At 64.3% G+C, this 20560-nt stretch overlaps 7 protein-coding genes across 7 annotated transcripts; 3 read left to right on the forward strand and 4 right to left on the reverse strand.

Annotated features, from left to right (window-relative positions):
- Positions 1 to 376: 376 nt before the first annotated feature.
- PFL1_03659 (uncharacterized protein) lies at positions 377 to 3360 on the reverse strand (the record flags this gene model as incomplete). Its single annotated transcript, XM_007881178.1, has 2 exons — positions 377 to 414; positions 531 to 3360. 2 exons carry the CDS (start codon positions 3358 to 3360, stop codon positions 377 to 379), a joined length of 2868 nt encoding a protein of 955 aa, XP_007879369.1.
- Positions 3361 to 4616: 1256 nt separating this feature from the next.
- PFL1_03660 (uncharacterized protein) lies at positions 4617 to 7139 on the reverse strand (the record flags this gene model as incomplete). Its single annotated transcript, XM_007881179.1, has 3 exons — positions 4617 to 6425; positions 6534 to 6803; positions 6906 to 7139. 3 exons carry the CDS (start codon positions 7137 to 7139, stop codon positions 4617 to 4619), a joined length of 2313 nt encoding a protein of 770 aa, XP_007879370.1.
- A 724-nt stretch (positions 7140 to 7863) lies between these two features.
- PFL1_03661 (uncharacterized protein) lies at positions 7864 to 9994 on the forward strand (the record flags this gene model as incomplete). The annotated part of the gene is made up of 12 exons (XM_007881180.1): positions 7864 to 7934; positions 8042 to 8273; positions 8379 to 8507; positions 8597 to 8693; positions 8793 to 8908; positions 9010 to 9070; positions 9158 to 9309; positions 9408 to 9509; positions 9611 to 9651; positions 9736 to 9762; positions 9844 to 9914; positions 9990 to 9994. The coding sequence occupies 12 exons, from the start codon at positions 7864 to 7866 to the stop codon at positions 9992 to 9994; spliced, it is 1104 nt and encodes a 367-aa protein (XP_007879371.1).
- A 605-nt stretch (positions 9995 to 10599) lies between these two features.
- Positions 10600 to 13083, forward strand: PFL1_03662 (uncharacterized protein; the record flags this gene model as incomplete). Its single annotated transcript, XM_007881181.1, has 3 exons — positions 10600 to 12661; positions 12777 to 12840; positions 12939 to 13083. 3 exons carry the CDS (start codon positions 10600 to 10602, stop codon positions 13081 to 13083), a joined length of 2271 nt encoding a protein of 756 aa, XP_007879372.1.
- A 276-nt stretch (positions 13084 to 13359) lies between these two features.
- On the reverse strand, positions 13360 to 15967 carry PFL1_03663 (uncharacterized protein; the record flags this gene model as incomplete). The annotated part of the gene is made up of 5 exons (XM_007881182.1): positions 13360 to 13471; positions 13577 to 14971; positions 15072 to 15187; positions 15271 to 15542; positions 15793 to 15967. The coding sequence occupies 5 exons, from the start codon at positions 15965 to 15967 to the stop codon at positions 13360 to 13362; spliced, it is 2070 nt and encodes a 689-aa protein (XP_007879373.1).
- Positions 15968 to 17253: 1286 nt separating this feature from the next.
- On the forward strand, positions 17254 to 18749 carry PFL1_03664 (uncharacterized protein; the record flags this gene model as incomplete). Its single annotated transcript, XM_007881183.1, has 3 exons — positions 17254 to 17417; positions 17682 to 17877; positions 18249 to 18749. 3 exons carry the CDS (start codon positions 17254 to 17256, stop codon positions 18747 to 18749), a joined length of 861 nt encoding a protein of 286 aa, XP_007879374.1.
- A 475-nt stretch (positions 18750 to 19224) lies between these two features.
- PFL1_03665 (uncharacterized protein) lies at positions 19225 to 20443 on the reverse strand (the record flags this gene model as incomplete). Its single annotated transcript, XM_007881184.1, has 2 exons — positions 19225 to 19831; positions 19956 to 20443. 2 exons carry the CDS (start codon positions 20441 to 20443, stop codon positions 19225 to 19227), a joined length of 1095 nt encoding a protein of 364 aa, XP_007879375.1.
- Positions 20444 to 20560: the final 117 nt, after the last annotated feature.

Here is a 20560-nt window from a genome sequence, read left to right on the forward strand (position 1 = left end):
GTCACCCACGATCTCGGTCGGTGCTAGCCCGCCTGCCTACAGTAGCCTGTCTCTGACGTGCCAGACCGCGCCTTTGGGCCCGCCCGCCCGCCCATTTCATCTGTCGAAGTGGGGGGCCGTGCGCGCACAGACAGGCCAGGGATGTCCCCTCGGCACCGAGCGCCTTCGAGACTGAGCTGCCTCGGCCCGAAAGGGGGCGCGACGGGACGGCCCGCGCTGCGCACTCGCCCTGCTGCGGGTGTGAGAGCACAGATTGGGTCTTTCCTGTGGCAGCAAGCAGACGGCAGAGGCGTCGACGACGAGTTGGACTGCGATGCGATGATCCAGGCGAAGCGATAATACAAGAAAAGTGGGGAGAGAGCATACAGACCTGCCCTCAGACGACGTAGAACTCCGAAGTGATGGCCATGAACTCTGCTCGGCGCCGTCGACGTGCAAGCGAGCAAGAAAAAGGAGGGGTCGAGGTCAGTATCGGTCGTAATCAAGGCTTCGCGGGGGTGTGCGACAGACCGACGGTCGCTGCGACTTACCGGAAACCTTGCCCGTGAACGGCATCTTGCGGTCGCCGTTGTAGACGATGCGGTAGAGGCCAGGCTCGGTCCAGCTCTCGATGCTCCACGAGACCTCGACCGTCGAGCTGCCCGTCAGGCCGTTGGTCCGCTTCCACCGCAGCGTCGTCGAGTGGTGCCCGTCGGTGCGCACCGTCCTCCACTCGCCGTGGTCGGCGTACCGCTGCACCTCAAAGTAGGTGCCCTCCAGCCGCAGGTTGTTGCGCGGGTTGGCCGCGACAAAGACGGCCGTCACGTTCGACGCCTGCGACCTGACCGGCCCGTCCTCGAAGATGGCCAGCGACGCGTTGCGCCAGCGAGGCGCCGCAGCGCCCTGGACGAGAGCATCGCGGCCACGGCCGGCGACAGCGGCGGCGGATGGGGCAGGGACCGGGTACGACAGCAGGGGCTGAGTGAGGACGTCGCCAAACTTGTGGCCGAGCGGGGCGTTGTCGTACACGACGCCCGTCTTGAGCTGGTACGACTTGTTGAGATCGACCTGCTTCCACGGCCCCTGCGGCAGGTCGCGCGCATCCTCCTTGAGCGCAGGCACGAGGCGGCGTGCAAAGACGTCGAGGTAGGCCTCGAGCGTGTGGGGGCCGAACAGCGTGCTCGCACCCTCGTACCGCTGCACGCTATACTCCTCCTCGGTCGTGATGTAGTGGCCGTACGTCGATGCGGGCCCGCTGATCTGAAGGATGGGCTCGACGCCCTCGGGCAACAGCCCGGCCTCGGAGATCGACGCCGCCACGGCCGCCTTGAGCCTGCGGCCCGCCATCGTAGTAAACTCGCCGGGCACGACCAGAATAAAGAGCTGCCCGACCCGTAGCATCTGGACCTCGACAATCGAAGGGCCCCAGTCGTAGGGTCGGTGGATCTCGCCGACGTCGAGCAGGACCGACTTGGGCGCCTGGCACTCCTTCTGCTCCTCGGTCGGCGACTTGATAAACGCCTTGACCACGTCCCAGAACGCATTGTGGTGGTCGGTGGTGTTGCTGCCCTGGACAAAGTCGAAGGCGCCGGGGCCGTCGGTGGTGCCGCCGGCGAAGCCGTAGCCGAGCGCGGCGGGACACGTCTTGACGCGGCTGCCATCCTTGCGGTAGACGGTATAGCGGCTCATGTCGACGTTCATCTTGACGCTCTTGACCGGGCCGCCCTCATCGATGAGCGTCAAGCTGCTATACTCGTCGCCGTCGCCGTCGCCATCGCCGCCGCCCGCAGACGCTGGGCGCGACATGATGTCCCGCGCGGCGTCCACCTGCATTCGGGCGATGATCTCGTTGGACGCAAAGTCCCAGCTGCCGGTGGGCGAGACCTCGAGCAGGGACGCGTCGCCCCAAGCAGGCCCGCGGCCGTGGCAGGTCTGCACGCGGTCTTTGCCGTGGCCGTTGTCGCAGGTGGAGTGCTTGTACTCGCAGACGGAACCGTCATCGCACCAGGCGCCCTGGGTGTTGGGGGACGTGTCGCCCACCGTCGACTGCGAGAAGCCGGCGACAAACGTCGTCTGACCGGGCATCCGGTCGGGCTCCTGCGCCGTCTCGTAGAGCAGTGCCGCCAGCCCCTTGTTGTCGGCCGAGGTCAGAGTGTTGTTCTCGTAGAGCGAGGTGCCGTGCACGGCGTACCACGAGAGGAAGCCCTTTGCCTCAGCCTGCTCGCGGGCCTCACCCTCCCCACCCTCGCTGGCGAGCTCCTCGAACTTGAGCAGGCTAAAGTCGTGGTCGAGATCGTCGCCGCCGTAGCGGTCCCGCTCCTCCTGAGGGTTCTGCTCGTAGGCGTACCTGCTGCGCTGAATGTGCGCTTCGGGCAACCTCTTGCGTCCGAAGCTGAGGCGGGTCCGCTTGCCGTTGTAGAGCCGCTGCTCGAAATCGTCGTTGGCGCGGATCGCCGCCTGGACGGTGCCCTCGATGATGGCGTCGACGTTCTGCTTCACGACCCCCTTGGAAGTGAGAGTAGGCAGTAGCGCTGTGATGAAGCCTCCCGGTCCGGCGTGGGAGTGGGTGCCGACAAAGGCGATGTTGCGCTCGCCATAAAGGCCCGGGTACAGCTCGCGAAGTCGGTCAACGACGCCGCGGCGGACGGCGGTGTCGCCCATGCAAATGTCCGAGTTGATGAAGATCCATCGCGAGGGCGAGCCGTCGGCGGTGGCGATGAGCTGATGCGGTGACTTGCCCGCGGCGGCGCCGAGGTCAAGCTGGCGTTGGCGGGATCCGACAGCAAAGGCGCGGGAGCGGAGACGGATGTGGAGCCCGGTATTCGTCTGGGGCATTGAGGCGTAGCCCATCATGTTGACCTCGACGATTGGGCCAGTGATGTCTCCGACACCGAGGCCGAACATGATGCCGTCGCCCTGCATCGAAGCGACAGGCGTGCCGTCAACACTGATGGCCTGCTGGTCGACGGCGGGGCGGTGGTGGTGGTGGCTGTGGAACGAGTCGCTCCAAGGTAGCAGATTCCAGCCGGCGCGAGAGCCATCGGCGCTGCCGTCAACAAAGCAGCATGCGACGTAGAGCAGGGAAAGTGCGGCCAGTGCGGCGGCGGTCGCCTTGAGGACGAGGATCACCTTGTCCTCCCAGTCCTCGACCCGACGCGGCGACAAAGGCCGTCGCGATGCCCGCTTCTCGTCATTGTCGCCATCATTGTCCCCAGTTTCTTCGTGCTCGAGCTTGCCGTCGAGCGGCGATTCGGCTAGCAGTGTGTCTTGGCTGTCATTATGGGGGAGGGCTGCATACCGCGGAGCGGCGTGCGGGTGCACTGTGGCGTAAGGATTCTCCGGGGTATCGCTCTGCGGCACGGACTGGTATGCTGATGGCATAGCAGGGTCTAGGCGCGGGAAGGAGGGCCTTGTCAGCTTGCTTGAGAAAGAGCGTCGCTGGGCCGTCAGTGAGGCGAGAGGGGTGTCGAGTGGCGGGAGGATGGAGGAGTGGGTGCGCTAGGTCATGGAAATCGTTGCCGTCGTTCGTGCGTACTGTCGTTCCAATGTCGTCGAGGTGGCGAGGAGAGGAGATGGTGGTGCCGACGTGAGACGCTGTTTGTCCTTGTTCCTCGTTCCTTTTATCGGTCGAGAATCCGAGTGGTGGCAGCAGGGTGGTGGTGGTGAGGAGGAGTGGCGGAGCAGGCCAGAGGGCCTCCCAGAGACGGCGGGCGATGCCCAGGGTCCGCCTGCTTGGGGCTCGACGGAGCGCAGGCAGACGGGCAGGGGCGCCGGGTGGAGAGAAGCGAGAGCGAGGCAGGCCGAGGCAGGCTTGGGATCAGAGGGACGGCGCAGCCTCGCCCCCGCACGCGACGCTGGCCCGGGTTTTGGCATGCCATTTTCGACGCCTTTTTCGGCGCGCGACGACTCGGCGAGCAGGCGATGCTGGCCGCAGCACCTATGTCGACCTCGAGGCCATCGTCGAGTGTAAAGCAGGGCAGCAGCGAACGCCATGTTCGAGTACCGATCGGGCCTGCTCATGTGACTGGGACAGCGGCCAGCTCGGGGCGGTTCTCATCGTCGTCGGATCGGCCTTTTGGCGAGCGACCCCTATTGCGCTCAAACAGGCAAGCAAAAGGCGACGCGGGTAGGCGCGGCTCAGCCATCCTGATTCCATCCCGACCTGGACCCTCGGAACGCCATCGACGAGCAGCTACAGAGACTCTGCTGCTGCTGTCGCGCGCTCGCTCGTCTTGAGCGACTGCCACAGGTGGTTCCGGTGATCCCCTCCGCCACTCCATTCCGTTTCCGTTTTGGCACGCATCGCTCGCGTGACCGAGGCCGAGCACGGGTGTCATCGACAAGGTCGTTATGTATATCGGATCTCGAGCCTCGAACCTATACGGTCACAGCGAGAGGTGGTGGGAATGTGGAAAACGAATGGAAAGCAGACCAAGCTCGGTTGGCGCAGGATCCTCCCTGAAGTGTCCGAGCCTGGGCAGAGCAGCGGATCCACCGCCAGCCCAACGACGGAGGCGTTCCAGGCTCCTGCCCCGCATCTCCTCAAGTCTCTCAGCTCTCTTTCTCTTGAGGCCCTGGCGGCACCGCGCCTCAACTCACGTCTCGTCCCGAGGCCCCTGCTCGATGATCTCTCAGGCTCACCGAGAGTTGCCGCCACCGCGGGTCACGACAACGGCCGCCAGCACGGCGACGCCGAGGAAGCCGATCGCGGCGGGAAGGGCGAGCTCCTTCGGCAGCACGCCAAAGAGGAGCTCGTCGTCGTCGCCGCCCTTTGCACCCTTCTTCGACTTTCGCTTGACTGGCGTCGCCTCGGCCTCCTCACCGAGCTCCTTCTCCTCCTCCTCTTGCACGCTCTGCAATTGCGCCTCGGCCGCCTCGCGCTGCCTGCGCTTGTTGGCTGCGCCGCTGCTCTGCAGCGACTGGGCGCTGCCGTTGGCGGCTGTTGCGCTGGCGCTGGCGCGAGCCGCGGCCTCCTCCCAGCCGCGCCCGCCCTGGAGGAGCAAGACGACGCGGTCCCTGCCCTGCTTGCGCGCCACCTTGACGGCATCCTGGACGTCGCCGTCGGCCGTGATCAGCACCACGTCGTCCTCGTCGTCGGTGTAGGCGAGCTGGAAGTCGTTCGGATCGGGAGTCTCGATCGAGGAGCTCGCCGCGACGCCGTTGGCCTGGCCACCATCCTCGGCGGCGGTGCCGTCGGCCGATGCAGTGGTGGCGACGGTGGAAGCGGTGGCGGGGTCGAAAAAGGGGTCTCCGCCCAGCTTGATGCAGACAATCTCGCGGATGGTCTCGTAGCTGTCGTATCGCGCCTGGAAGCGGTGGGTGCGGCCGCTCGGCGTGACAAACTTGAAGAGGTAGGTGCCGTCGTCGGTCTCGACTGCGGCGGCGACCTGTTGGCCGACGACGGATCCGCCGTCATCGCCGTTGAGTGGCATCCCAACGGCGCTGGCGCTGTCGTTGGGGTGCAGGTCGCTGCTGAGGTCGCCAACGAAGCCGGACTTGGACGGTGTACCAGGAATGTCGAATTGGCTCTCCGATTGGCGCACGCTGCCGCTGACGGCGCTCTCGTCGTCGCCGTGGTTGCTCGTCGTCTGTCCAAAGCTGTTCCAGAAGCGGTTCCACATGGGGCCGCCAGCTGAGCCGTCGCTGCTGGCCTCGTCGTTCATGCTGTTGATCTGCTCGAGGGTGGCGTAGGTGAGCTTGAGCACGTCGACGACGCCGACCAGGCGCGCGTCGGTGTCGACGACGGGCAGGTTGAGGTAGCGTCCGTCGTGCATCTTGCGCAGAGCCTCCTGGATCGTCAGCGAGGGAGGGGCCGTGTCCGGGTGCGGCGTCATGACGCGGACGACGCTGCAGGTCTTGGGGTCGAGGCCGGCAGCGATCACGCGCAGCACGACATCCTTGCTGGTAAAGATGCCGGCAATCTTGCCGGTGACGGCCCCGCCCGAGCCAATCTGCCCGGTGCCTGGACCGCCGGAGCTCTCCATGACGCAGACGGCGGTGGTGTGGTGCTCCTTCATCAGCCGGGCCGCCTCGCGGACCGTGGTGCGGACACCGACGCAGCACGGCAGCGTCCGGGAGTCGAGGATGCTGGCAATGTCGGGGATGCTCATCTTGGTCCGCAGCGCCTCGATGTACTGCAGCATGGCCTGCTGCGGTCCGGCCGAGCCACCCCACTCGCTCTGCACGCCCTCGAGGGCGTTGTAGAGCTTCTGTGAGGAGCCGTGGGCGCGCTCGAGCTTCTCGAGGGCCTCGTAGAAGACCTTGGCGATGTCGAGCAGTCCGACGACATCACCGTCCTCGTTGCAGACGGGAAGGTGGCGGAAGCCTCGGGTGACCATCGTGTTGAGCGCCTCGGTGGCGCTGGTCGTGTCGCGCGTGACCATGGGCGAGCGGGTCATGATGGCGCTGACGGGCGTGTTGCGAGCGTCGAGGCCAGCAGAGACGACCTGCAGGGAGCGCGCGACGAGCAAGGGCACGGCAGCGGCTGGTCAGCGTATGGTGCGAGCTGGTGCGGCGTGCGGCCAAGGGAGAGCTGCAGGTGGGCGGAGACATACCCTGAAGGCCAGGTCCTTTGCGGTAAAGATTCCGGCGAGGTGCTCTTCATCGTCGACGACGAGGACGCAGTCGGTGCGCTTGGCAGCGCAGAGCTGACTGGCATCGGCGACGCTGATCGACTGCGGGACGGTGAGGGCGGGGAGCGGACGGAGGGCCGAGACGGTGCCGGCGGCTGCGGGGGGCCGGGTGGGCTTGCGGCGCCTAGACACGGGCGTGGCGGGCTTGCCCGCTTTTCGCTGCAGCTCGCCTTCGATCTTTTTGCGGATCGCCTGGAACGGTGAAGCAGCGGAGAGGGAGGATGGAAAAGGAGCAGGTGAGCGGACGGGTATGGGTCGATTAAGAGCGAGCTCTTCTGTGTCAGCTTCACTCACCTCGTCGCGCTTTGACTGGCGCTTGCGGGTGTCGGTCGCCTCGCTGCTGAGCGGCGAGTTGCGGTAGCCGCTGATGGAGCTCATGTCTTTGATGGGCGTCGACGTGGAGAGGGGGCGGGACGGTAGGTTTGAGGACTGCGAGGCCTGGAGGGGCGTGGGCGAGGGCGAGGGCGAGGGCGACTCTGGACGATCGTCGGGATGGTAGTGCCGGCTGGGGACGGGGATGCGCGACATGCGCAGCGCTGGCTGGTTGGACTAGGCGATGATGGTAGCGATGACGATGGTGCAGAAGGACGACGAGGCTACGTAGCTGTTGTGAAGGACAGGCAGGGCGAGGTGAGCCAGAGCAGCCGGGCGAAGGGGTCCGTGTGGTGGCGGCAGGCAGGCAGGCAGCGTGAGACGACGAGGGAGCGGGTCCCCTCTGTAGACCTGGCTGCCGTCGGTCCCTAGCCTGGCTGCTGTTGGTCTGTGGGCGGCTGGGTGTTTATCGAAGACGGGCCCAGCACGCACGTTTGGCCTAGAAGCGGGTACCAGGGGGCATTTTTCGGCGGGCAGCCTGGCCTGGCCCAGCCTAGCGTAGCCTAGCCTGTGTGTTGGTCTCGCGGGCAGCCGCCCGCTCACGGACGAGACGAGGCCAGGCCAGGCAAAGCCAAGTTAAAGGCGAGGACCCTGACCCTGGCCGCCCAACTCGAAGCGGTGCGGATCCGGGCTCGCTTTTCCAGGTTGGCCTCTCCACCGCGCCCAGTTCCTCCACCGCTCAGCTTCCAGGACCGCCCTGTCCCGGCCACCTGTTCTGGCATCCGCAACGACGACCAGCCAACACAACACCAGGTCAGCCACAGAGTAGCCGCGCATCATCAAGAGCAAGCAGGCCGCACGCCGCAGAGCACACGTCAGCCCGAGCCTAAACCTCTCTCTTTCGACCGGACATCCGTGTGCAGACGGCGCAGTCGCGACCATGGGCATCATCGAGAAGATCAAGGAGCTCGAGGACGAGGTGGCAAGGACCCAGAAGAACAAGGCCACAGAGTGAGAGCATGCTCACTGCTCCCGTGCTGTAGCCGATCGAGACTTCCGCCGCCTGACATGCTAGGCTTTCTCTCCCTCTCGATCCTCGCCCACCTCGCAAACCCTAGATACCACCTTGGACAGCTCCGTGCCAAGATCGCCAAGCTACGCCATGAGCTGCTCGAACCGCCAAAAAAGTCGGGCAAGCCCGGCGAGGGCTTCGATGTGATGAAGTCCGGAGATGCCCGCGTCGCCCTCATCGGCTTCCCGTCAGTCGGAAAGAGTAGCTTCCTCTCCCAGGTGACCGACACCAAGTCAGAGGCGGCCGCCTACGAGTTCACAACCCTCACATGTCAGCCGGTAAGCATGCCGTGCGGATTCGTCTTGCTGCACACTCACGCTCTCCGAACTGACGATCGCTGTCCTGTTTCTGCTCTCCGCCGGTCCTTGCTCCCCGCCATCCAGGGTGTCCTTGAATACGAAGGAACCAAGATCCAGATCCTCGATTTGCCCGGTATCATCGAAGGCGCCTCCGAGGGAAAAGGCCGCGGTCGACAGGTCGTCTCGGTGGCCAAGACGGCAGACATGATCCTTGTGAGTGCAGCCTGGGCGCGTCCGGTCAGAGCAAAGGGGCAGGAGCGCTGACCCTCGCCGGAACACACCCTTGACCTGGTTGGCCGCAGATGATGCTTGACGCAACGAAACCAGACAAGCAGAGGGCGCTGCTCGAGTACGAGCTGGAAGCGGTCGGAATTAGGCTCAACAAGGTCAAGCCGGATGGTGCGTTGCCGCGGCCTACGTCTCTGCGGGGCGGATCTCTACGGCTGCTGACCCGGATCGTTCACCTTCTTCCCCGATGCCCCATCGCACTTCTGCCAGTCGTGCTCAAGCGCAAGAACGCCGGAGGCATCGTCATCACAAAGGCCATGGGCCTGACGCTGACCAAGATCGACGAGAAGATGATCCGCTCGATCCTGCAAGGCTACAAGATGCACGTGAGTATTCGCACGTTGTGTCCGATTAACCTTGTTCTCGACCACCGGCCCGGCTGACCCAGTCTTTGCCCTACCCCCTCGCTCCATCTGCGGCCGCGAAGAACACGGACGTGATGATCCGCGAAGACATTACGGTCGACGAGTTCATCGACGTTGTGCTAGGTGAGTGGGGCGGACAGAGGCTTTCGCAGTGCTCTTGCTTCTAGTCACCTCTGACCTTCTCTCGTTGCGCATCGTCATCCTCTGCAGGCAACCGGAAGTACACGCCTTGCCTGTACGTCTACAACAAGATCGACAGCATCAGCATGGAGCAGCTCGACAAGCTGGCGCGCCAGCCCAACAGCGTCGTTATCAGCGTCACGTCCGACCTCAACATCGACTACCTCAAGGACAGGATGTGGGTGAGTGGCCCGCCGGGAGTGTGCGGTCGAGCTGCGCTTATGTCGGGGGCGAGGCGGCAGCTGAACCAGACCGGTCCGACCCTTTGAACGACCTGCAGGAGCTGCTCGGCATCAACCGAATCTACACAAAGAAGCGCGGCGAGCGTCCCGACCTGTCAGACCCATTGGTCGTCAGGAAGGGAGCGACGATCGAGCACGTGGTACGTATCGAGCGCGGCACGATCGTTCTCTGACCGCTGTCGGGCGGGCTTACCGACCGCCATGCCTTTCGTCGCGTCCAACTCGCTCCTCCTGCGCGCAGTGCCACCAAGTCCATCGAGCGCTGGTCGACAAGTTCAAGTAGTGAGTCGTTGATCGCTTGCGCGCGCGGTCAAAGAGCCTCTTGCTGATCCGACGGCATGCCTGATCTTTCTCCCTTTCCCACAGCGCGCTCGTCTATGGAAAGAGCAGCAAGTGAGTCGATCTGGACCCGTTCCTCGCGACATCGTGATTACTTTTTACTGACCTGATGCTGCTGTGGATGTGCTCTTTCAGGTTCCCTGGGAGTCAAAAGGTGGGGCTCAACCATGTTGTGGCGGCCGACGACGTCGTCTCCATCTTTACGAGTGAGTCGAGGCGAGGTGCCGTGATGAGCATGGTGCGACTGCCGTACTGATCGATATCCCCGCGTACGACGACAGAGTGATTGCGCTCCTTTTGCCGGCCCCGTGCCTGTTCTTGTATCTGTCTTTGGCTCTTGCAATGCCACGAGCCGCCGGCGATGCCGCGCATGGCTGACGGTCGAGCGGGTTGTCCGTCGCCGCGGCGGTTGTCACCTCATGCTTCCTCTTCCGCGCGGAAGAGGTGGACCAACGTAGCGAGAGAGCACGGAAGACGAACACGCACGGTAGGCAGGTGGTGTGGAGGCGGTTGCGGTTGCGTCGCGGTGGCATGACGTTGCGTGCGTTCGTGGGCGCCGTACCGTAACTCGGCCTGCGTTGCCTGGCCTGGCTGACCCTGTCGATCCGTGCCTCTGTTTGCCCTTGTAGCTTGCCTGCCGTCGGCCGCGGCCTCGGCAGAGACCCACAGGCCGCTGTCGACGGTTCGGACTGATGCCTGTTCGGCTCTAGTTGGCTTGCTTCTTTCCTGCGTCGTCCGAGCATCTGGTGAGATCCAGCGCCCCGGGCTCCATCTTCCGTCCGCTCTGCAGACGGCCACAGCGCGTCCGTAATTCCCTTCTGCTTCTTGCCCACCATCTGTTGCTCCCTGAACCTATCATCCGACCCGACCCTTCTGTAGCCCGACCCGACGATGAGCGCCCGCAGGCGAAAGGGCGCCAAGGATGGCTCCGCCAACCACCGGGACAACGGCGGCGGCGACGCACCATCCACGTCCAGCAGCAGCAGCCGCTCGACGGCACATCGACTCGCGTCCCTGAGCGGCACCGGCATCGGCGACGATGGCGGCGGACCCTCTTCGGACTCGCCCGGCCCCTCGCCCGTCACGGCCAACTTCCGCAGCGGCACAGAGACGCCGCCGCAGCAGATCATCCTCGAGCGGGCCAAGCGCCCATCGCTCAAGGGCATGGCCAGCTACAACATCCGCGCGCCGGGCACACCCTGGCACGAGCTCGACCTCTCCGAGGTGCCCTTTCTCCGCCACGCCGACGACGAGCTGCCAGCCAAAAAGGGCCTCATGCGCTACCGCCGCCTCTTCTTCGTTTTTGGAACGCTCCTCGGCGCCGTCGTCGCCTTTCTGGCCTCGAGAAACGTCCAGATGGCGCAGCACATGAGTGCGTTGCGCAGTCTCGTCGACGAGCAGATCGACGGCTTCGGCCTCGACTTTCCCTCGCTCGACATCGGCATGCCCAAGGAGTTTGCCGACCTGGGCGACAAGATGTTCTCTCGCTCGCGCGAGTGGTTCAAGAACAAGGACTTCAAGACCGGCCGCGACCTCTTCCAGCAGGGCTACCGCGCCGACCACCCCGTCATCCTGATCCCGGGTATTATTAGCACCGGTCTAGAGAGCTGGACTACCGACGAGGCCAGCGCCGGCAACTTCCGCAAGCGGCTCTGGGGCACCACGACCATGATGCGGACCATCGTCTTTGAAAAGGACAACTGGGTCCGGCAGCTCTCGCTCGACCCAGACACGGGCCTCGACCCCGAGGGCATCCGGGTCAGGGCCGCCGAAGGCCTCGACGCCGCCAGCTTCTTTGCCGCCGGCTACTGGATCTGGAGCAAGATCATCGAGAACCTCGCCGTGCTGGGCTACGACACCAACAACCTCTTCCTCGCCAGCTACGACTGGAGGCTGAGCTACCACAACCTCGAGGTGCGCGACCGCTACTTTACCCGGCTCAAGATCAAGATCGAGACCAACAAGCGACTCTTTGGCAAAAAGACGGTCATCGTCGCTCACTCGATGGGCAGCTCGGTGTTCTTCTACTTCATGAAGTGGGTCGAGGCCCAGGGCGACGGCTTCGGCCAAGGCGGCCCGGACTGGGTCGAGGAGCACATCGAGGCCTTCACCTCGATCGCCGGCACCTTCCTGGGCGTGCCCAAGGCCATGTCGGCCATGCTGTCCGGCGAGATGAGGGACACGGTCGAGGTGCCGCCGGCCGCCGCCTACTTGCTCGAAAAGTTCTTTAGCCGGCGCGAGCGGGCCAACCTCTTCCGCAGCTGGCCCGGCGGGGCGAGCATGCTCATCAAGGGCGGCGAGGACGTGTGGGGCAACGCCACCTTTGCGCCCGACGATGAGCCCGAGGCGACCGACACGCACGGTCAGTTCCTCAGCTTCCGCGACCTGGACCCCTCGCTCGACTCCGACGCCGGCACCAACGTCAAGGACAACTTGACGGCGACGCACGCCCACAACTTCCTCCTCGAGCACGCTCCCTCGACGTTCCAGAAGATGCTGCAGTCCAACTACTCGCACGGCATTGAGCGCGACACTGAGCAGCTCGAGACCAACAATGAAATCGAGCTCAAGTGGAGCAACCCGCTCGAGGCCACGCTGCCACGCGCACCCAGCATGAAGCTCTACTGCATCTACGGCGTCGGCAAGCCGACCGAGAGGAGCTACTGGTACCAGCAGGGTCCTTTCATCCAGCAAGGCCTGATTGGCGAGCAGAGGGAGCCCATGTGCAAGGGCGACGACGGAGAGGCGTGCGAAGATGTGTCGAGCGTCCAGCCGCTCGACTTCCCCACGGTCAAGACGAGCTGGATCGACTCGGGCGTCCAGCGTGAGGAGGCCAACCCCAAGGTGCGCTCCGGATGCAAGATGGGAGAGGGCGACGGCACCGTCTCGCTCCTCTCGCTCGGCGCCATGTGCGCAGAAGGGTGGAAGTACCCGCACTGGAACCCGGCCAACCGTGAGTGTCGCGCTGCCCGCAGGATCCCCTCTCGGAGCGGGGGAGATCCCTTCTATCCTCACTGACCGACCGACCGACCGAGGTTTCCTCCTTGCCATTGCACTGCACCGCCCAGTCACGGTGGTAACGCACGAGCTCAAGCACGAGCCCGAAGCAATGGACCTCCGTGGTGGACAATCGTGAGTCGCTCCTGACCCTCTTTCCCTTCCCTCTCTCCACCATCGAAGCTTTGCCTCTGACTCCTTCTTTGCCCTCCCCGGTCTTGGCTTGCACGCAGGACGGGCGACCACGTCGACATCCTCGGCGCGCGGGGCGTCAATGAGGCCGTGCTGCGCATCGCCGCGGGGCGCGGGTCAGAGGTGGGCGACCAGTACGTCTCGCGCATCCGCGAGTATGCGCGGCGGGTCAAGTGGCTTGGCTAGGCTTGGCTAGGCTGGCCCCGCCCGCCGCCGCCACCACGCACATCTGCTGCTGTATTTCGAGTCTCGATGCTTCTTATCGACCCTAGACGCACAGACGAGCGGACGTCGAGCTATTCAGACGTGGTTTTATCGAGGTTCGCAAATCATCAAGGTTCGCACGGGTGGCGGGAAGGACGATGTCGATGGAGCCGGGGACAGATGTAGATGCTCTGCGGGCGCCTCGTGCTCAGTTCTTGCCTAATCGTCGAATCACATCGTACATCGTACTAGGGCAATCTAGCCGGTGCGTGGGTTCTTGGACGGACCGCCGTCGTCGCCTCGAGACGGCTGCCCCGTGCCGGCCACCTCGAGAAAGTCGGTCGGACGGTCGCGTTTCTGACCGTGGCTCCTGTTGTGACGCAGAGAGGGTGAGGGACAGGGCGGGGAGGGATCGTCAGCGAATGTGGTACCGATGCAGGCTCCATGACTCGAGTCCTTGGCGCCGTCGACTCACCTCTTGTTGTTGACGGGCAGCCGCATGTAGGCCGACTGTTCGTTGCTCGGCGGCTGTCGGACGCTGTAGGGGTTGGTGGGTGGACCGCCGATGCCGCCCCACTGCTGGGCCTGGTTCATACCGCCCATCATGCCCATCCCTCCAGGCCCGCCAGGCGCTCCCCCCATGCCCATGTTCATCCCCATGCCGCCCATCGCTCCCATGCCAGGCATGCCGCCCATTCCGCCCATCATGCCCTGCTGCTGCTGTTGCATCTGCTGCATAAAGGCAAACTGCTGCATCTGGAGCTGCATCTGCAACTGCATCCGCATCGGCGGCGCCAGCTGCGGGTTCTGGAGCATCATCATGATCTGCTGCACTGCCTGCGGGTTGAACTGGACGCCGTTGCCGCCGCCACCAGCAGCGCCGTTCTGGTTCCAGCCCATGCCGCCGTTCATGCCCATGCCGCCCATCATGTTGCCGCCGCCGCCGTCGTGAGGGTTGGCGCTTGCAGAACGGCCCGTGGAAGAGGGACTGCGACCGTCGCGAACGCCGTGAGGCGGCGTGGCGGAGACGGCGCCATCCACTTGCGGCTTCGAGGGCAAGGCGTGCTTGGTGACGGCTGCCGGCCCGGTGCCGGTGCCAGGCCCGGGTGTCGATCGAGCAGCGGAGCCCTCGCGTGGCTGCTGGTCCGGCTTGCCACTCGCTCCGTTGTCGCCGTTCTTGCCGTCGCCCGTGGTGCCGTTGCCCGCTCCGGCTTCGTCGCGCCTGTTCTCTTCCTCGACCTCCCGCTCGCTCTTCTCAATGGCCTGCTGAACGTAGTCGCGCACCTTTTGCCGCGTCTCGTCGTCCGCCTTGAGCTTCTCGAGGTCCGGAATGCGCTTGTCACATTCGGCGCAGGTGAAGTCGTGCTCGAGCAGGTGCGTCTGGATGCATTCCTCGCAATACCGCGTCGAGCAGCACGGAGTCTGCACCGCATCGCGCAGCAGCTTGGAGCAGAGTGGACAGGCGAGCGTCGAATCCGTGGGCACCAGCTGGTACACGTCGGACTGGGTGAGGAGCTTGGACCGCGCACGGTTCTTGCGCCACGTCTCCGAGTCTGGCTGTGCCACGACGTACGAGCCGTCCGGGGTGACCATGACGCCCGCCTGCTTCTGCTCGTCGGTGGGCTGCTCGACCGTCTTGAGCATGCTCTTTGGGATACCGGTGGTCCGCTTGAAGCGTGGCCGGTTGTCAAAGTCGCGGTCGTCGTTGGTGGGGCACTCCTGGATCCAGTGGCCCTTTTGGCCGCAGCGGAAACAGATATAGCCTGTGGGCGGTGGCCGATCCGAGTGCTGCGGCGGGCGCTGAGAGGCCATGTGTTGTCGTGGCGGCCCTCCACGGCGCGGCGCGCCACCTCGGTCCCGATATGTTGCACTGCAGTCGAGAAGACGGCGGAGTGCGATGCGTGAGCGAACGTCCCATTACGGTCTTTTGTGCCTGGACTCTTTCCAGACGCCACCGGGCGATCACTCACTGTGACATGCGCTCTTGCGTCTCGTCCCACTGCGCCGTCGTAGCCTGAAACATGGCCGCGATGCTGTCGGCCTCGGTTGAGTTGCCACCGATGGCCACGGATGAGACGACCGGCTGCTGCTTGTCGATGGGCGGGAGTTGAGATCACCTGGTCAGCTGGACGCACCTGACATGCGCCGACAGGGAGTCACTGAACTTACAGCATTGGACGAGGGCTGGCTCGGTGCGCCTCCGTCCTTCTGATCGAAGCGCATCGTCATCGGACCGCGGTACATTGGCCCCCGGCTGTCGCCGGCCTTGACACCGCCAGCATTGGTGTTGCCGGCGAAGCGTCCGCTGTCACCGCCGCCACCGCCACCGGCAGCATCCGCGACGTACATCTGTGCGGTGCCTCGACCCGGCTTCGAGGGCGGAAGGCGGCGCGCGATGACCTGCGACGATCTCGGCACGATAAAGTTGTCGTCCTTGTACTCTGAGGCCGGGCAAGAAGAGATGCGCAGGAGAGGAACCAGATACAGGCAGCGACCAGATCCAAATCAGTCTCGGTGCGGATGTTACAAAGTGGAACAAGAGTCGTGGAACGGCATGCCACGACCCGGCATCGGCCAAGGTCCAAGGTGTCGTCCGCGGCAGCTGCGGAGGTCGAGACCGCATCTCGCTCCCGGCCACTGACCCGGTCATGACCCGGCTCGTTGTCGCCTCTAAGATCGTAGGGAGCTCACCTTCCTCGGTGTCGGCGTTGTAGATGCCGAGGTCAAAGTCGATGCCCTTGCCCATCTTGTTCTGCAGAATGATCTCGCGCTTGAGGTCCCAGACGCTGATGCCGGTGCCGTCAAAGGTGATCCTCGAGGGCTCCTTCTGCGACTTGAACTTGTAGTAGACTGATGCGGACGCCATCTTGCCGGTGTCGCGACGACGATCGAGGGTGAAGGGGAGTCGCCTAGCGTGCGCGCGTCGCTATTGCTGGTCCTGGGAGTCGAAGAAAGAGTCGACGTGAGAGTACGTCGGTGCAGCGGCCACGGGAGCTGTCGGCGAGAGCCAGGAGGGGAAGGAGCGGTGTAGCGAGGAACGGCGGCAGAACTGGCTCGCCGTGGCTTCGAGGGGGCGGGGCAACGGATAGAATTCGATGACAGGGAAGGGTAGCAGTCCAGCGTGGACGCCTCGATGCCGCTTGGTATAGGTATGGCTGATCACCTGCCACGGTGCTTTCCTCCTCTTTATCAAAGGTACCCTGCCAGAAACAGGCAGAGGTCGATCAAGGCTCTGATCCCGTCTGCCTCTTTCGCTTCTGCTACTCTGTCTTCCGCCTCTTTGTTTCTTTTTAGCCCTTCTTACGTCTTCACCTTCTGTCTCCTCTGTGGTCGACTCTCAGCTCCGGCTGAAGGGCAAGAGTAACGAGGAAGCGTTGTCAAATCTGTGAGATTTAATCACCACGCGAATGCGTCAGCGCAGTGTCGGTCGTCCGGCAGAGCACAGGATGGGCAGGGACGGAAAGGAGGGGGAAAGATGGTGACGGCGAGCCAAACAAAGGGGATTTTGGGATGGAAAGGGAGGACGAGGTTGCACTCGGTGGCGGTGTCGGGCGTGGCTGAAGCGAAGAGGTGCGCCGGGGTGAAGGTAGTGAAGCAGTGCCACGCGGGAATGCCGGAGTGGAGGAGGGGCGGAGGCGGAGGAGCGTAAGACGAGCGCAAGCAGGAGGGGAGCCACTGATGGGAGAGGTGGCGACGGTGGTGGGTGGGAGGCAAGGCGGAGCGGACGGAGGTGCGGCTGGCTGAGGCCAGACTGTGGAGGGTCGGGCTCGGGCTGCCCTTCGTTGGGTGATCGGGGGCCTGCCTTTGTCCGCCAGCCAGCCCGCCATCCCGCCAGCCAGCCCGCCAGCCAGCCCGCCAGCCAGCCAGCCAGCCCAGCGCCGGACGGCCTCGGCCTCGCGCGGCTGGTTAGGCTGGCGGCCAAGGCTGGGTCAGGCGGGCCAATCACCATCTCGCCCTTCCCCTCCTCCTCCAACATCTTTCGCCTGGCCCACCCCCTGCAAAAAAACTTTTCCCTCCTGCCTACTGTCGGTCTCAATCGAGTCCTTCTCGAGACCGGCTCTCGTCTGAGCCTCCTTCGCCTCTACCACCACCACCGCCGGCATCACCAGCGACGACCACATCCTCCCTGTCTCCTCTGCCAGGAGAAGGGGGATGCCGGTTCCCCGTCGTCGGCTCGGTCACACCTCCCGCCTCTCGTCATCAGCGCTCCCCTTCATCCCTTCCCAGCACCGCATCAACTTTGCCAACATGGCCAAGAAGCAGCTGCGCAAGTCCGAGTGGGAGAGGCAGCTCAACGCCATCCCCGTCTCCAAGGAGTGAGTAGGCAGGCTGTCGCCGGCCGACCTCTCCTCGCCACCATCGACGACGACGACGCCAGCTCTTCGTATGATGAGATAAACGCAAAGTGGGAATCTCTCCTAAACCTAATGAGGACATCAAATTACTATTGCCCACTGAAACATTGGCTGAGCCGGCATCGTCGTCGTCTCGAGGGCGAGGGCGAGACTATGTCTTGAAGGCTGAGTAGCGCTGTGCTGACGCTTGGCGCACGCTCTATCTCTTCGAACCTGATTCTGTAGGGACCTCAACCGGCTCATCATGGACTACCTCGTCATCGAGGGCTACAAGGACGCCGCCGAGAGCTTCTCCGTCGAGTCCGGCCTGAGCCCGCTCGTCGACCTAGAGAGCATCGAGAATCGCATGGTCATTCGTGGCGCCATCCACCGCGGAGACGTCGAGGAAGCCATCGGACGGGTCAACGAGCTCGATCCAGAGGTGAGCGTCGATGGCCCGTCAGGAGCGCTGTTTGCCGACCGTCGGGAGGGGGAACGCAGCCGCCGTCGTCACCCGCTGCCATCGCCGTCACCGTCTAGGCTTTATAGGATGACAATCTTCATGCACCACGCAAACGCGGCTCAGTGGAGCTGCCGTGCTGATAGCTTTCTTACACCATATCAAAAGAATCTCTGACCCGTCATGACGACGATCGCCGCAATGACGACGACGGCGACGGCGATGGCGACGGCGACGACTGCGAAGGCGGTCGGCACACAGCATCTCCTCGGGAGCGGCGCAGCTTCCGCGCGTTCAGCCTGCTGACCCTGCCACTTCCTGTCCGCTTCTCCCTACGTCGCCTCGTCTTGCAGATCCTCGACAACAACCCTCTGCTCTTCTTCCATCTACAGCAGCAGAGGCTCATTGAGCTGATCCGAGCCGGCTCGATCAACGAGGCTCTGGAGTTCGCCTCTGAGAACCTCGCCCCTCGCGGCGAAGAGCATCCGGATCTCCTGCCCGAGCTCGAGAGGACCATGGCCCTGCTGGCCTTTGACATCACAAAGGCGGGCGCCCCCGCTGCCGGTTCCCTGGCCGCCCCACCTCACATCGCGGAGCTCCTCGCTCCCTCGCAGAGGCTCAAGACGGCCGCCGAGCTCAACGCCGCGATCCTCGCCTCGCAAAGCCAGGGCCGAGACCCCAAGCTGCCGCAGCTCATCAAGATGCTCAAGTACGGCGAGGAGCTGCTGGGCATGGAGGGCCCGGGCAAGTGGGAGTTTCCCAAGCTCGACCTCGAGGGCCCGCTCACCGTATCGACCGCCACATCGAGCTACGACACCAGCACGGCCCGGCGCGGCGGCGCCATGGCCGTCTGACCCGCACCGAGCATCCCTATCACGGTTTTCGCCGAAAGACAACGTCATCTGGGTCCTTTGGCCAACGCCTTCGCTGCCGACTTCCTCTCTGCTTTCTTGAACGCCACAACGCACCGTCGCCGTCCTCTTTTGTAGCAAAACCAACCTCACTCGTCTTCTTTCGCACGCATGGATCCTGCCCTCCGTACAGGGCATCACTTTGGTCTCTCTCCCACCAGCACAGCAACATTACCTTCGAGCCCCCTGTAACAGTAGTAGAAGCACAACAACAACGCCCTCGAACAATCAACAAACAACCTGCGAGCCCCTCTCTGCCATCAGCCAGTTCGACGCGGTCGGTTGCATGCAGTCGAAGTATCTATGCAGTTGAAAGTCGAGATTCGGACCGGATGAAAGGAAGGGAGCTAGTATACAATGGATGCCGGGAGGGAAGGAGGCGGGATATGCAAGCTGGCGACGGGCAGGTCCATGCACGCTACGCGGCGGAAGCGGCGGTGGCGGGCTCGGCCTCGATGCGGTGGAACTGGGTGGGGTCGTTGTTGTAGGCCAGCTCGTCGAGGGCGACGATGCAGCTCTCGCGGACGACGCGCGGGGCAGCGTCGTCCTTTGCCCACCTCGTCAAGGTGGCCATGACGGCGTCAAAGCCTCCCTTAGCCCCGTCGCCCTCTGCGTCGCCGGCCTCCTCGACGATGCCGCCGAGGGCCTCGGCAGCCTCGTGCCTGACCATTTCGTGCTCGCCCGAGTCGTTGAGCACGTCGAGCATCGAGGGGATCGAGGCCGGGTGGCAGAGCTCGCCAAAGACGAAGCAGATCTCGTGGCGGAAGAGGGCAGAGGTGTCCTTGAGCCCCTCGGCGAGGGCGAGGACGGCAGAGACGGCGCCCTCGCCGCCGCCGTGGGCGACGTTGCGCAGCGCAAACATGGCGCGGTAGCGCTCAAACAGCGACAGATCGGCGTTGAGCAGCGTCGTGCGGAAGGTGGGCACCGAGCTGGCGTCGTAGCTCGCCGCGTCGGCGGAAGATCGTGCGGCCTCCTTGCTGGCAGCGGGGGACATGGCCGGTGCCGGGTCGATGGGCGCAAAGGCACTGTCGGGCGGGCGTTGCAGTAGGCGCGGATGAAGAGGGGACGCAGAGAAAGCATCTGGTCAATACACGGCTCAGCAGGGGACGGGGTTATGGATCGCAGCACCACGTGTCGCCCGCTACTCACGTCTCGACGCCGCCCTTGCCCGAGGCCTCCTCGTTCTCCTTTGCGGCCTTCTTCCTCTGCTTGAGCTCCTTGCCCTCGGGCGAGTTGTCAAACTCGATCTTGCTGATGGCGAGCTCGCAGGTCTCGCGCACCGAGACGTCGCTGTCGGTCTTGTACTGATTCAGGACGTCGAGGACGGAAGGGTCGGAGATGGCGCCCATGGCCTCGGCAGCCTCGTGGCGTACCATGGCGTCCTCGCCGAGGTTGGCCAGCACCGCCTTGAGCGTGGGGAGGGCGCGGACGTCCTCCAGCTGGCCGAGGACGTATGCGAGCTCGTGCTTGAGCAGGGCAGAGTCGTCGCTGAACGCCTTTGAGATGATCTCGATGGCACGCTGCATGTGGGCGTCGGTCGTGGCCGCGAGGCCCTTGATGGTGAAGAGGGTGCGGAAGCGCTGGTCGAGGGAAGTCTTGCCGCTGAAATCGCACAGGGCGGCCTCGAGCCGGTCCATGTTGGCGGTGTCTGCCATGTCGATGTCGTGTAGGGTAATGTCGGTGAGGGAATGACAAGAGGCGCAGGTCGTACAGCGCGGGACGTAGGCAGCGAGGCGAGGCGAGGTTGGTGGTGG

This window comes from Pseudozyma flocculosa (genome assembly GCF_000417875.1).
Source record: "Pseudozyma flocculosa PF-1 unplaced genomic scaffold scaffold00011, whole genome shotgun sequence".
Lineage (NCBI taxonomy): Eukaryota > Fungi > Basidiomycota > Ustilaginomycetes > Ustilaginales > Ustilaginaceae > Pseudozyma > Pseudozyma flocculosa.